Here is a 16,317-nt window from a genome sequence, read left to right as displayed (position 1 = left end):
CAGGTTTAAAACTCTCTGGCTCCAAATAGCATGCCTCTTCAGTCATAGTGTTGTAGAAGCTAGATACCCTGAGACCCTGTAGTGAGGACAGATGCATCAAACATCAGGCTTCTAGTAGTCAGATGAATGCATTCATCTGAGAGACTCAGGCAGACTGTCATAGGTGTCTTCAAATATCTGTAGCCTTGTTGTTGTGAAGCAGGATAATAATTATTCTTTTTGGCCCCAGAGGACACAGCCCAGTACAGTGGGTAGAAGCTATTACAACTGTGTAAAAGCACAGTCATGCCTTGGGCGTAAGGTGGGTTACCCCTGTTACATTAGGGAAACCTTTCAAGTATAAATTCGAGTCCATGGCCCCTGGGTCCCTTCTATTCTGTGACACACTTTGCTGAGCATTAGTGGTGAGCTGCTGAGGGCAGTACTGTAGGTTGGGTTACCCATGAGCACTTATTATGTGGACTATCCGGGGCTGAGCATTCTGCTGTGGTGTAGGGTTGGGTCCCTGCCCTTAAGCAGCTGAGGCAGAACCAGGGCACCAAGCAATTAGACACATTGCAAATGCTAAATTATGGTAAATGGGATAAGAACTCAACATTTCTAGAGGGGAAAGATCACTGTAGAGTAGAATGATCAGAGATGGCTTCCCAGGGGCATTCTAGCTTGGTCTGACCCTTGAATGCAGGAGCCTTGGATCATTTTGGTGGGGAAGGGGTTCATTTGTTAGCTCCATTCTGAATATTGTGTAGGCAGCTGGGTGGCTTAATGGGTAGAGCATTAGACTTGGAGTCCTCCTCAGGCATCCCTAAGCTCAGACCCCACCCATCAGCCTTGGGAACTGTGTGAGCCTGCACTAGTCAATTAATTTTTGTCAGCCTTAATTTCCTTATCTGCAAGATGGGAATAGTAATAGAGCCTGCCTCCCAGGGTTATTATGAGGAATGCATGACATAATTTACATGAGCCATGTTGCAAACTTAAAGCAGGATGTAAATTTTATTCTTTTATTATTATTATTAGATATATCTTCTGAAGACTACACATTACATACTATTTCCTGGCATCAGTCTCATTGATTTTTTTCATCTTCTGTCTTTGAAGTATGCGTAACATACCCTTTAGCTATGACATGCTTATTGGTCCACTGAGATTGCTTTGTTTTATTTGCACGAACAGACCCAGCACAGAAATGCCGTCTTTATTTATTAAGGCTTGCAGAAATACAAATCCTGAAAATCCAATAACGTATGAATTACTTCTGGAGATGCTAATGTCTAATTTATTTTATTTTCCATTTTCATTTTAAATAGAAAAAATCAGGCAAAGGTATGCAGATCTGCCTGGAGAGCTGCATATTATTGAGCTGGAGAAGGAAAAGAATGGGCTTGGCCTCAGCCTTGCCGGGAACAAAGACCGGTCTCGGATGAGCATCTTCGTTGTGGGAATTCACCCTGAAGGACCTGCTGGCCGGGATGGGCGCATGCACATTGGTGATGAGCTTTTAGAGGTAACAGTCACTCAAATTTCATGTTTGCTTTGGGTGTTGTGTCAGAATCAATTTGACTTGACACATCTGATCAGAGGATCACACATTTTGAGCCAGGAGGGGCTTTGGTGATCAGTTTTCTGGAAGAGAAGATAGAGTAATGTCTTTTAAAGCTAAATAAACCATCTTGCTTTTCTGTTTCCTTGAAAGGAATGGTGGTAGAGGTAAGCACCAATGCAAATTTGCTTCTTGTTTTTATTTTTATTTTTTTCCCCACTTCATAGTATTTTCTTTTTTCCAATTACATGTGAAGATAGTTTTTTACCATGCTTCTTGTTTTTAAATGATGCTGGCTTAGGACTAAGGGCATTGCTCATGGAAAATTTCAGAAGCACTTTGAAAAAGCATCATTGAATAATAGAGGCAGAAGTTAGCCTGTTCTGAATACCAATGGCCAAAAGATTTGGGGCTAGGCTCTATTCTTTATCTTGGATCATTTTATTGTTGGGTCTCCCTGGGTTCCAGACTTGACAATGAGGTGTGACCTTGTTACCATGGCTGCTACAAAATATATTCAATAAGGGTTTTCAGGAGACCAGACATAAGGTTGGGAAAAATAGGCCAATCTTGGAGGAAAGAAACCTGGATAAGAGGCAACATTTGCCGATGAAAGAGCCCAGAGGGTGAAGTCCAAAGACTTGATTTCAAATCCCAACTCAGACACTTTTTGATTTTCTAACATTTGGAAAGTCATTTCAACTCTTCAGGCCTCGGTTTTCTCATCTGTAAAATGAAATGGTTTGGGGAGATTATTAAATTCAGGAAACATTTACAACCAGCACTGTGTTGGATCCACAAAGCTTAACATGAAACAGTACCTGTTCATCAGTAACTTAACATTCTATTGGGGACAAAACACAGACACAAATAAGTGAATGTAAGATGCATACGCAAGAAATACCATGGAACAGATAATCGCCAGTAGCTGACATCCATCTCCTAGGGTTGATACAGGTCTTAAATGAGATATTATCTCTAAAGCATTTCACAAACCCTATGTTATTCCAACCATTTCACTCATATGCAACTCCTCATGACCCCTTTTGGGTTTTCCTTGGCAGAGGTAGTACAGGGATTTGACATTTCCTTCTCCAGCTCATTTTAGTAATGAGGAACTGAGGCAAATAGGGTTAAGTGTCTTGCCCAGGGCCACACAACTAGTAAATATCTGAGGCCATATTTAAATTTAGTAAGATGAGTCTTCCTTACTTCCAACCTGGGGCTCTATGCACTGCACTGCCTAGCTGCCCCTGTGGTACTCTTATAAATATCAGATACTTTTGTTGGAATAACTGTTATTTATAATAGCCATCAGGCTATTATTTTCCACCAATTTATATTACATTCCATGAATTTATAATTGCCATTGGGCTCTTCCACCAATCAGAAAAGGTTTTCTTGATTCTCCCAACCCAGCCTCCATGTCTATTACAAGGGGGGAGGAATTTGTTGACCCCCTGCTCCTAAATATGGGACATAAGGAACAGATATCCCATGGCTCAGAAGGTTACATCTTGTTTTCTGAAAGTAATGGTTCTATTTTATCTCATCCAGGGTCCCATCTCTCTATGACCCTTCAGACTTGGGCTCAGAATAAAATTCCTACTCCTCCGTCACTTGACTGTTGTGGAGTTGGTGTTGAAGGCCGAGGTTTTCCAGGCACAACTGTGAATCCACCTTCACAACCTAGTTCCCTGGCTCCGTGGCTTCCCAGCCCCCCAGTTCCAACATCTCCCTGGCTCCCTGCAGGATTTACTCTCCAAAGCTGTCACTGGCAAGAATGCTTTTCTGACCGCCCAAGATCATTTCTGTACAGCTTCCTTTTGTTTCTGTCAGTGCAGTGTTTATAGAGGCTTCCAAAAATACTGAAAACTAATGCATGTAGGACAATGTTTGGTTCAGTTACTTTTCACAGAAACATCCTTCGAACAAACCCATGAAGATAAAACAACAACAGTGTCATGTCTTACTTAGTGAAATAGATTTGGCCTGCCCCCTTTTGGTTTGGTGTCCTCATAGACTCTGGCACAGAGTTGGCCCTAAATCGACACTTGCGAGATGATTAATTGTGGTATGTTGGTGGCCACAGGTTCTCAAAAGTTCCAGGAGATCACAAGCTCTGGACAGTCCTACCAAGAGAGGAAGGCTGTGATGACAGGCTCAGAGATAGTGGCCACCTTTCAGGAGGAGCCAAACTAATTTTGGAAAGATTTGCCACCAGTTCATCATTACATCCTAGCTTGAATACTTGAGGAGATCCCAAAGGCCAGATAGTCCAACTTCTTTATTCCCCAGATGAGCAAACCAATGACCAGGGAGGTTATGTGACTTAGACTCAAAGGATCATGGACTTAAATCTGGAAGAGGCTTTAAGAGACCAGCCAGTCCAACCCTACCCTTTTTACAAATGAAGAAACTGAGGCCTTGGATGGTTAAGTGATGTGAATATTATGTTTTAGATATTTGGAGTCTGAGAATCCATTGAGGGTTTTCTGTGGGTGCATAATTTTATGTATTTGTGTTCTTAATGAAATCATTGCTCACTGTGATTGGAGGATTCCTGAGGGCAGGGGCTATTTGTTTTTGTTGTTGCACCAGCAAATAGCACATTGCCAAGAAGATAGTCATCAAAAAATAGAGCTTATAGGCTGGAATGGAGTACAGCTTATAGGCATAAATGGAATTGAATGGACATGAAAGGAATGACTAGCCCAAACCATGTGTGAACACTCCTTTCATTTTTAAACCATCATGCTCTACTTTCTAGGCAGTGATGCTTTGGAATATTCCAATGTACCTTCACCAGACACCTGAAAGGGACACCAAAATCTTCGGAGATCTTTTTAGCAAAAGGCAGACATTTCCGGAGCTTCTCTTGCTTGCCTGGTGCTCTCTTCCCAGCAGTTTATAAACCTTGCAGTTCAGAACCCCAGGGAGATCACTACATGTGCCCAGGAAGGAGCTATCCAGCTCTCAATTTGGGCAGAGGTTTTGAGCATCAGTGGATACAGCAACTCATTGCTAAATGCCATCTCGTTTTTTCTTCTGCATTGCTAGTGATTTTAATGGTTTTTTTTTCTTTTCCCTTCTGGGCTGCTTAGGGGAAGACTAGGGCAATAAAACTGTTAATATTTGTTTCTTCCATCTTGGAAGCTAAATGAGGTCCTTTGGGCATTGTTGGGGATCTTAGACCATCAGGGGTTTTGAACCAGAAGGAAGGAATATTCAAGCCATTTTATGCAGCCCCCTCATTTTAAAATGGTGCGAGCAGAGGGCTGGCCCATTTAGGTGATCTGTCCAAGGTCCCCCCAGTATGACGTGCAGAGGCAGACTTTGTACTCAGGCCCTCACACCCCGCAAAGCTGCGGTTCTGTCCACTCTAGCATGAACACGGGAGTCTTTAGGACTAGAGCGTTTAGAAGTCACGGGATCGTGACTCTCGAGTGGGAAGCAACCCTCCAGGCCCAGCCTCTGCTGCTTTCTGGGCATCGCCTCTTCCTCCTTGCTTCTTCCTGATTTGGGCCAGTGTCACTGTTTATTGGCATCCCTCTCACAAGTTAACACTGCAAGGAGAGATTAGACACTAAAGTCAATTAATTTTGCCATCTTCTTGTCTTACTCATTAAGAGGATCGGTGGGGGGAAGAATTGAATCTGTTGGCTATAGGGAGGCTTCTGAGGCCGCCTTCCATTTAATTTCTCCCTGATAGCCCTCCTTCCTAATTAATGTAATCAATCAAGGTTTTATAAACTCCAAAACAGGCATGACCTCTCTAGTGGGAGAACTTCTCATTTAATTCTTGAATTCTTTCTTCTCCGTTAACTTTCTTTAAAAAAAAAAAAAGGAGAATTATATGGATATATTTAGTTTTTCCATTGCCTGAATTTCCCTCTGTATCACTCCTACTCCCCCTTCCCTGAGAGGCATCCTGAGAAACACAACTTGGTGGGTTTTTTTTTTTAACAGAAAAGAGGAATAGGCTAAAAATATTCAAAAATGTATGCTGTTTCACATCCATGGCCCTGTCACCTTTGCATAGGAGAAGGGCTGTTTCTTCTTTGCTTTCAGGCCAAACTTTTTCTTTATGCTTTTCTTGCTTTGTGGCACTTCTTACCTTTCACATTGTGATATTCACTGTGTGTATCGTGTCCTTGGCTCCAATTCTTTCACTTCAGTTCATGTTGTCTTACCGTTAACGTACTTTATATCATGCTCCAACATGGGAGCAGGGAGAATTTAGGTACCTCAGTGGATAGAGCATGGACCCTGAAGCAGGAAGACCCTGAGTTCAAATCTGACCTCAAGAGCCTAGCTGCATGACTCTGGACAAGTCCCATTTCTTATCTGTGCCTCAGTTTCCCCAAGTGTAAAATGAGAATACCTCGTACCTGCCTACCTCTCGAGGTCATCATAGGATCAAATGAACTAATATTTATGAAGCACTTAGCACAGTGCCTGGCACACAGTAGGTGCTATACAAACGTTATTGATGATGATGACGAAGAAGGTGATGATGATGTCTGGCATCAACTCTAGTGTCATCGTGACGTTATTATTGACCAGACCACAGAAAATTGGCTCAAAGAAAACTATGTGAGCTGATAGTCAGCAGTACTGTGTGCTACTGAACCCTGACTGTTAGCAGAACCTTTCTTAACTTAAAGGGAAAGAACTTCCCCACCAACTTTTCAGGTAAGCTTCCCAAAGTACAGTGTGGCAGAAATCCTCTTTGTGCACACACATTTTCTCCCTTCATTGTCAGCTTAATCCTGTGTCAGCTGCTGAATAAAGGCACTTTTGACTTGGGAGACATCCCTGTCCATTTTCCCAGAAATTCTCACTTTCTCAATCTGTGTGTGTTTGAGAGGCGTGGGGTGGGGGAGGTATTTTGATCATTTAGGTCCACATGGTTTTATCTTTCCTCTGTCTCTCTCTGTCTCCTCTGCCCCTAGGGTTTTCATCAATGCCTTGGATTCTATTCCCTAATTCTGGGTAGAAGTTTTCCTCCATTTATTCAAGTAATTCATTCACATGTAATTAAAATAGAGAGTCCTTTATGGTAATGAGATGTCACATTCCTCATTTTCACATAGCCTGTGGGTCAGGCTGTCAGAACTTGAACTCAGGTCTGAATTCCTTCCCCAAATGTTGGGTGTCCATCTATTACCCCATGTCATGTATGTGAGCCTTTCCTGATTCCTCAAATTTTAAAGGTCTCCTCCCTAAATTAACATTACTTTGCATATATCAGCTGTGTCCATTGATAGGAGCTAAGCTCTGTGAAGAGAGGGACAGTGTTCCGTTTAACTTTTTTATGTGCCACTGTTTGGCACATAGTTGGTGTTTAATAATTGCTTGTTGAATGCCAGCTCTCCATCAGCTCTGTTAGGCTGCCTCTATAAGAAAGGTGCCCAATCTAGCATACTTGTCCTTACAGAGGGAGTATGCTAGGGAGTAAAAGTAACATTTGGCAAATATATTAACCAATTGAAATAGCTGGTCTGTATTGTATTTCTTGTATGCATGTTTGGTAAACTTTGGCAGAATGATTTATTAAGTTAAATACTAAGTATATAGGCAGGTGTGTGACCCTGGATAAGTCACTTAACCCTGTTTGCCTCAGTTTCCTCATCTCTAAAATAAGCTGGAAAAGATGAAGGCAAACCACTCCAGTGTCTTTGCCAAGAAAATCCCAGATGGGGTAAAGGATAGTTGGATGTGACTAAAACAACTGAACAGCAACAGAAAGCCTCAGGGCCTGGCACATAGTAGTGCTGTCCTTTCCCTTTACTTAAAGTTAAGGGTCACAGAGACTGAAAAAGTTTGGAAACCCATATTCTTTAGAGGAAAATGTGTGTGAGGAGGGAAGGGGGCAGTCAGGGCTTGCAGTGTGATTTGTGCAGAGACCTCCCAGTGTGGAGACTTCTTATTGCAATACAGGTAAAGAAATCCTCTGTGATTTATAATCTGAAGCAGTTAGTCCATTGAAAATAAAGTGATTTACATATAGCCAGTATGTGTAAAGGACAGGACATGAACCCAATCCTTTCTGACTGGAAGACCAAAACTCTATCTTCTTTATCACATTTCCTCTGTAGTGCTCATCTCTAGTGGATAGAACAGAAAACAGATGAAAATATGGCCTGACTCTCCTGCAATCAGAAACACTCCTTCTTTATTAATGTCATGTCAGGGGTGGTATTCCCAAGTGACATTTCTAGGAAGCCTTACTTCGGCTGTCAGCATGGATTCTTCCCGTGGAAGAACATCAATGAGACCTGTCAGTCGATGGCCCACTCCATTTGTATAAGAACCTACTTACACATTAAAACCCTAGAAGAGAATGTGATTAGAATTTCAGCTCTCTTCCCTCTTTTCCACCCTCTTTTCCAGGACTTTGGGGGCTTTGAATCAATTTAAAATGTCATGACCATATAATTACCATGTACTCATAAATGAGGCTTGCTTGGGTCTCATAACAATTAGATTCAAAAAACAGGCAGGCATAGCAGTGGTGCCCCCAAGTATTGCTTGGATTTAGTGTACACTATTGGCAGGAGGCCTCCCAGGACCCATAGGAGGAAATTATAGTGATGCTGCTTTCACTTCTATTATTGGAGCTCGTTAATTAAGAGACAAATTATATATTAACTTTTGATGATGGAAATACAAGTGAGGCTGATACAGTGTATAGAAACTGGCCTGAGAGTCAACAAAATATAGATTCAAGTCCTAACTCTGACATACGCTGGCGGTCTGACCATGGGCAGATAGCTTAACCTCTGAGTGCCCCCAGGTAGCACTAACCAAATAGGTTGTGGAGAAAATGCTCATCTACCACATTCTTGGAGTCTTCTCACTGGGCACTCATGAAATCAGGTCTGGTAAAAACCAATAATAACAGTAGCAGTGATTGCAACCATTGAGACCCGGAAAGACAGGATCCAGTGGCTAGAATTATGCACCAGAAGCTCGCTCTCTTTTATAATAAACTGGCTACAAATATGAACCACCACCACCACCCCCCCGCCAAATACCCTTAAGAAAGAGCAAACTCTACTGGAATTGGAACAACAGAGGCCTCTTTCATCATCATTGTCCTTCTCAGTGATGGTCACGTTCCTCTTTCAAGTTTGCAAAAGGCTTTTCAGGTATCGGTGCATTTTATCAATGTATTGTTACTGATAAAATTGGTGCCACCAAATGTCTGGACGTAAAATTGATCCATACAAGTTTTAGAACAATGACTCAGATAGATTTCACCATACTTACTCTCCAGACAATGTGGAATGATTAATTTTCAAATGGAGACCTCACAAAGGAAATTGAACTTCTGTGTCAGCAGAATGAGGTGCAGGCTGTTCCTTCTGCTCCTGGAGTTGTCCTAAGGACACTTTCAGTGAATCTTCAGAAAATCATCTTACATATCAATGCTTTCATTCAAATGCAGCTAAGCCATCATTTTATGAACCTTTGCAACAGTCTGCAGACATTAAATATAAAAGCATAATAGCAGGAGACTGACCAGTCCCCAGATCATTTCTATCTGCGCTCCTTCAAAAAAGTGATAAGGAGATAACCAGGCTGATAGTCTAATAGTAACTTCCCCATTGTCATGTGTATCCCTCAAGTTGTCCTGAAAATGCTTTCAGTTAGCATGCAGAGGGCTTAGCTTACATTCTAAAATGTTTATTCATTTTTTGGGGAAAAATTCTAGTTTTATTCATCTGTGCAATAGTCCAGAGAATATGAAATGGAATGGAATAGCATCAGGCTAGTGACTTAGCTCAGACCATCTCTATCTGAATTCCATTGAAATAGGAAAATAAAGGGATACTAACAAAATTGCGCTAACATTTTTGGAACCCCTGCATAGTAAATAATTGGCATTCTGTTGCGTTCTAAAGTTTGCAGAAAGTTTTACAGCCATCGTCTCATCCTGTGAGGTCTTGCGAGGTGGATAGTATAGCTATCATTATTCTCAGCACCAGCCCCTTCCATATGTGTTTATACGTCATTAAAATGTAAGTTCCTTGAGGCTAAGGATTGTCCCATTTTGTCTTTGCATCTATAAAACTTTGGAGAAGAAATTGGCCAACCATTCCACTATCTCTGCTAGGAAAATCCCAAATGGGATCGTGGGGATTGGAGCAAGACAGAAACAATTTGACAACACTCTTAACACCTAGCGTAAATCCTGTTACATAGTATGAATTTAACAAACACTTTTTGCTTCATCTCTTTATTTCATTCTTTCATCCTCATTTTTAAGGTAAGAAGAAAGTAAAGCTCATGATAAAGTGATATGCTCCTATTTGCATAACTAATCCCTTTTGGAGGTAGTATCTACCTCTCTGTCTCCAAGACTGTTCTCCCAGTTTTCTGCTTCTCTTACTTACAAATACCAAGAGTGTGAGTTGCATCTCATTATTATTATTAACAAGTCCATTCAGGAATACTCAGGAGTATTTACTGTGGTAGGAATCTAGATCAACTGTACCATGAGCAGGCTGGACAAGGTGACTTCTGAGCTCATGGCGGTGATCAGAACCCTGGACAGCGATTTGTGTCCTAAATTAAAATCCCAGCTCCGTGAGTAGATGCATGGTGAGACCATGGAAAATCACTTCCTTTCTCTGGACTTCAGTTTCCACACTTGTAAAATGAGGCCTTGGGGACTCTTTCATGTCCCTTGTGATTTAAGGTTTTATGTAGTGATCCACTGCGGATACCTGGGCAACCTCATCGAGTGACGTCAGGAGACTCCTAATACAAAAGATCCTGAGGCAGCGTGGTACAGTTGAAAGAACCCTGCATCTGTAGTCAGAGAATATGGGTTCAAATCTTTCCTGTGCAACTTTGAACAAGTCACTTAAAATCTGTGGGCCTCAATTTCCTGATTTGTGAAATGAGGTTTGTGGTAACTTCTGATGGCACTTCACTCTCTAGATCTGTGTTCCTCTGATGGGCTAGAGTGAAGGGCCACTGTTTGGTCTATAGGTTTTCTCCATTCAGGCTTTGGGTTCTATGGGCTCATCCCCAGGGGTGTGATATTTTTGGCCCCACTAGCTCTCACATTATAGAAGTGACTGCAATCTATCCATGGCTAGTGGCTGTGAAAGTGGGGACATTTACAAAGAGCTATTTTGTCTTAGTGTGTACTTAGCACTTCAGAAAGAAGTACACTGATTAAAGTCACAGGACTTGCATCCACATCCCTTGCCCTTATGTAATCTCGAGCCAATCAGTAACCTCCCTGTACCTCAGCTCCCTCATCCATTAAATGATGAAGTTGAACTAGATGGCCTCCAAGGTCCCTTCCAGCTCTTGATTTATTATCCTGTGACACATCACTTCACTTCTCTGGCCTCAGTTTCCTCATCCATAAAATGGGCCTCTGAGGTCCCATCAGACTCTAGATCTGTGGTCTATAAAATAAGGTGTTTCTGCGAAGTCATCTCCAACATCCCTTCCAATTTTGACATTCTATGAGTCTCTCCATACTTATGTCTAAGATGTGGATGCTTGTCATTCTCCCCGAATGATGGTGTATCAGCTGCATGTGAGAATTAATCAGTAATTGAAGCAGGTTGGCTTGCTGAAAGATGTACACTGTTGAGGAAGGAGCCAATGTAAAGGCAAGATCTCATATGTTTTCATCAGATACATCTTGAGCTCATGTATTATTCTTGTGTGTGGTTCTCTACCATGTCAATGTTTTGATAGAAAGACATGTATTTTGTGATTAAAAATAATCCTCTTATGAATAATCTTTTGTAGGTAGCTCACCTCTAAGTCCATTTTGAGAATGGCCTTGATAATTATGGATATCAACATGACAGAATGTTATTATGCCATAAGAAACACCAATAGTAAAAATGCAAGGAAGTAAGGGGAGACTTTGAAAAACTCAGATTCTGAATCGAGTCTTGTGTCCACTTCTAAGTCCCACAGTTTGAGAAATACATCAAGAAGCTGCAAAGTGTCCCACAGAGGGCAAACTGGATGGCAAAGGGCCTTGAGTATATGTCTTACTTAGGAGAATTAGTTGATGGATTTGAGGATTTTTTTCCTGGAGAAGAAAAGACTCAGGAGGAAACGAAAGCTGTCTTCAAGTATTTAAAAGGCTGTCGTGTGTAAAAGGTCTTAGAGTTGGTCTCTCTTTTGACTTGGAAGGCAAAATTTTAGAACTTGGAATTTACATTTGATGGAAACTTTCTGACAGTTTCAACTATCTGGAAGTGGACTGGGCTGCCTTGGAAAGGTAATGACTTAGCACCATTCAGGGTTTTCAGGTAGAGACTGGGCAATAGCTTCTCATTTATATCGTCATAGAGAATTCTTTTGCAGGCTGTTGGACTAGTTAGCCACAGAAGTCCCTCCTACCTCTGTGATTCTGTAACATGATGTAGAGTACAAAAAACAGAACCAGCAAGTTTTTAAATATATACCCTCTCTACAACTATGTGAAATTTTAATAGCCAGCAAAATAAAATCTGGAAAAACACAGGGGCATATTAAGGACTCAAACAGAAACCACAGCAATCATCATTATAATGGACTCTATTCCCATCTACCTAGCATGGTATAATGTACACAGAACTGAATTCAGAGTCTGGAAGACCTGGTTTCAAGTCCCATCTTTGAAACATTCTGTCCTTTTAATCCTTGTTCTAAAGTAATTTGCCAAAATATTTGTTCCAAAATAAATTGCCAAAGTGATCTGAAATTAAGGATTAATTTCTCTTTGCCAGCTTCTCTCTTAAAATATGGATTCCCCATCCATAGTGGTAAAGTCATCAGTCCTTCTCCCTTAAGTATGATTTACTTCTTTTAAATCTCCGATTTAATGTTAAATGGACATTTTGGTTGGATAAGGAAGAGGGAGAAGTATGGAGTACTTTAGGAGAGATTTAGGTTACATGACAGTGCTCTGCAACTGATTCGGAATGATAAAGTATGTTAGGAAATGGGAAAGAGATGTGGAGAAAGAACTGGGAGGACAGGAGAATCTATCTGTGTCATGGTCATTTTGTCAAAGTGTCTCAGTGGCAGCTGCTCAGGTGGCAGTTAAAACCACCTTTCTTGCTGTAAGGTGTGCCATGTTTGGTCTAAACCAATGGTGTCCAAAGTTAGGACCCTTACTATGACCCAAACGTGTAGGTGATAAAGAAATTGGAAGTGGAGACAATGGCTCAAATCCAATACACCATGAAATAGACAATCACAAGGCTTGGCTCCAATACAGCCACACCTCCCCTTTACCCATGATCCCACTCTATGCCCTCCCACAGCTACGCAAGCTTTCCATGCTATATATCAAGTCCTCAGGGCAGTTCTGAACTAACCACAACCCAATCACTCACAGCAGCAAATGTAGATAGGTACCACTGAGAAAAGTCCAACTACCTCCTCACAACAGCATATCTACTCCATACTCCCCTCTACAGTCCCTTTCTGTGTGGTACCCAGATGTTGGAAAAGGAGCTCTTAGACAACCTGGGATCTTATTTTTTCTTTCTTCCCATAGTGTTACCAGATGGAGTAATTTTCCTCTTGTCACTTAATCTTTCACTGTTTCATTTTCTCCTATGAGGTGAGGGTGGGGAAGCATCATGATGACAGTTTTATATTTTACATAAAGAGTGAAATTTTAGTGAAAGAATGTAGAATCAGGAACGAACATTTGAGTTTCTGCCAATTAATTATGGAAATTTGCATACGTGAGATCAGCTATCTAATCTTCACTTTTCTTAACGATAAAATGCTCTCAATACTACCAGATCCTTTCCTACCCCATAGGAATAGTATAAAAATTCCAAAAATAATAAAAGGGGCTGAAATATTTTCAGAGATTTTTTGGTGGTAGAAAACACAATAAATTTCCTAGTTATTTTTAGTGTTTTTTATGTGTAGGTACTTAACAATGGACGAATGATCCACAAAGTATATTACTAACATTATAATAGTAATATTAATAACAAGATGCTCCACTTCAGTTGTAAAGAGATTCCATTTTTGCATGAACTTCAATGGCATCTTGTAGGTGGTGGTAGAAAAAGGCCAAATACCATGTTTGTATGGGATGCCTTTTCTTTTTAGCGGTTGTTTTTTCAATACCTTTTCCCATCACAGTAGTTTCCCATTTTATCATCTCTGCACCAAACCCTGACTTGCAAGAAATAAAACACAAAGCAAATCCAACTGTTACAGCACCCCCATGTTACAACATGGCCCACCTTCTAAACCCATGGTCTGTTCCCCAACTCTACGAAGCCAAAGGACACATGTCTTTTTGTTGGGTCACCACCACCAGTCAGAATAGCGTTGCCTTGCAATGGATTTGTTTTTGGTTGCATCACTTGCTTTACAGAAATTATTCTAGATATAAATTAGTGTAATGCTATCGACATGTCAGGGATTAGCTTTACAACTGTTTCTGGATGAGTCCTTGCTCTAGGGGAAAGAGGGATGGGTTTGGATGCAGAGGCCTGGATCTCTGTGTATCCTGGTTCTGACCCATATTACCTGTAGGGTCTTTTTTACATTTGCTTGGCCTCTGTTTCCGTATCTGCCAAATGATGACAACAGCTATAATAATGTCTCATATTTCTGTATAATAGTCTAGGACTTTAAGATTTACATAGCACTTATTATCTGATTTCATCCTCCCAACAGCCCTTCGAGGCAGGTACAATGGGTATCATTATTTCCATGTTTCAGGTGAGGAAACAGTCTGAGAGAGGTTAGTGACCTGTCCCTTCTCCCTTCTCCTGTCTGAGGCAGCATTTTAATTTGAGAGTATTCCTTAACTTGTGATGAAACTTACTATTCTCCACCAGCTGAAGGACTCAGAGTGTGGACTGAAGTATGTTTTCTTCTCTTCTTTTGCCTCTCCTCTCCTTTCTCTCCTCTCCCATCTGTCTTCTCTTCTCCTCTCCTCCCTTCCCTTCCCTCCCCTCTATTCTCCTCTCCTCCTTTCCTCTCCCATTTCTCTTCTCCTCTCCTCTCCCTCTCTCCCTCTAACCTTTGGCTAATGTGAGAATTTATCTTGCCACTCCATAGTCAGCTGGATTTTTATTTTTGGAGGGGGGAAGGCAGGGCAATTGGGGTTAAGTGACTTGCCCAAGGTCACACAGCTAACAAGTGTGTCAAGTGTCCAAGGCCGGATTTGAACTCAGGTCTTCCTGACTCCGGGGCTGGTGCTCTACCCACTGTGCCACTTAGCTGCCCCTCAACTGGATTTTTAAAGCAACGTAAATTTTCCAAGGTTGTTGGAGAATAAGTTTCTGAACGAAGCTGTTTGTGTTGCCAACATTCCCACTGAATTATAAAATAAGTTCCCCTTTTCTAGAAGAGGGGCAGGAAAATGAACATATCACATTTCTCCCTTGTGGTCTTCCTAATCCATAAGGGATTGGTTGCTTTGACTACATTTTAATTTTTGTATAATTAAAACTTCCAGCCCCAGCTCAATTTAATTAACTTGACTTGCTATCCGATAAGTTTGCTGCATAGCTGTAATTGGACTGCTGTTTACCATAAATCTTCATTTATGCTGAGTCCAGGAATGGAAAATTGAGAACAGTTTAAATTTGAGCTGTTTCACAAATACATATATTTTTTAAAAAATCTTTACTTTCAGTGAAGCAAATCTCACTAAAAATTTTAAAATTAAATTAAAAGCCTCTCCATGTAATTAAAGAAAATCCTTTTTTCCTTTCTGTTATGAATGATTGATAAATCATTCCTACTTCTTTTGCTGCTTCCTTGGCTTGTCAGTCTTATCAATGAGCACATTCCTGTCATGTGACAGATGCCCCCTCACCTGTGTAAACCTTTTCAGACTGTGGGATTTGTTTTCCGTTCCTTCCTCATGTTCTCTGTAAAGAATCTCCCAGAATGCCTTCTGGTTTACATTAATTCATCAGCTATGTATTGTCCTCATTTGTGTCAGGATCTGTCCTGGTCTCTGAGGATACAAAAAAAGAGCTAAGTGTTTCTTGCTCACAAGGATGTTATATTCTGCTGGGTTTATACATGTGCCCAGATAGGTAGGGACAATGTAATTTGAGGAGTGGGAACATTCTAACAACTGTTGCATTCATGGAGGTGACATTCATTATCACCTCTGTGTCACAGATGCTCATGTCTACTTATCCAGCCCTATGTTCTCTTGTGACACACAGTACATCTCCAACAGCTTTCTAGATATATTGAACTGGATATGATGCAGACACTTTAAACTCAACACATCCAAAATTGGACTCATTTTCTTTTCTCCAAACCCTCTCCCTTTTCCAAACTTACACCAACTTTCCAGTCCCCTGAGTGTTGTCCCCAATCCTCACTCTCATCCTCCTTCCCCATATCTAGTCTCTTGACAGGGCCTGTCGATTTTACCTTTATAACATCTCTACCATATAGATCCTTCTCTCCTCTGACAATGCCACCAAGACGGTGTGGGACTCCATCGTCTCATGCCTAGAGTATTGCAATGGTCTGCTAGCTTGTCTTCCTGCTACGTGGTACTTCCCATCCTTTCCTAAGCTATCAACATGATTTTCATAAAGCACAGTCCTGACCTATCATCTCCTACTCAACAAATTCCAGTTGGTCCTTGTCCCCACCAGGATCAAACCAAAATCTTCCGATGTTCAAAGTCCTAAGAACTTTCCCCTCACACCTTTCCAGTCTTCTCACATCTTTCATGCCTGACCAAATAGTCTCTGCTCCAGTGACCCTGGCTTCCTTCATGTTCCCCACAGAAG

The 16,317-nt window shown here is 41.2% G+C and overlaps 1 protein-coding gene across 1 annotated transcript in view; it reads left to right on the top strand.

The window, feature by feature from the left end:
* PATJ (PATJ crumbs cell polarity complex component) overlaps positions 1–16,317 on the top strand; it is a 331,975-nt gene that overhangs the window by 207,694 nt on the left and 107,964 nt on the right. The window contains exon 28 of the mRNA XM_036754106.1: positions 1,311–1,507. Coding sequence (XP_036610001.1) covers positions 1,311–1,507 — 197 coding nt within the window. The remainder of the gene's footprint in view (positions 1–1,310; positions 1,508–16,317) is intronic.

Source organism: Trichosurus vulpecula, chromosome 4 (genome assembly GCF_011100635.1).
Source record: "Trichosurus vulpecula isolate mTriVul1 chromosome 4, mTriVul1.pri, whole genome shotgun sequence".
Lineage (NCBI taxonomy): Eukaryota > Metazoa > Chordata > Mammalia > Diprotodontia > Phalangeridae > Trichosurus > Trichosurus vulpecula.
The sequence above is the reverse complement of the archived record's forward strand: the minus strand, read 5'-3'. Positions and strand labels throughout refer to the sequence as shown.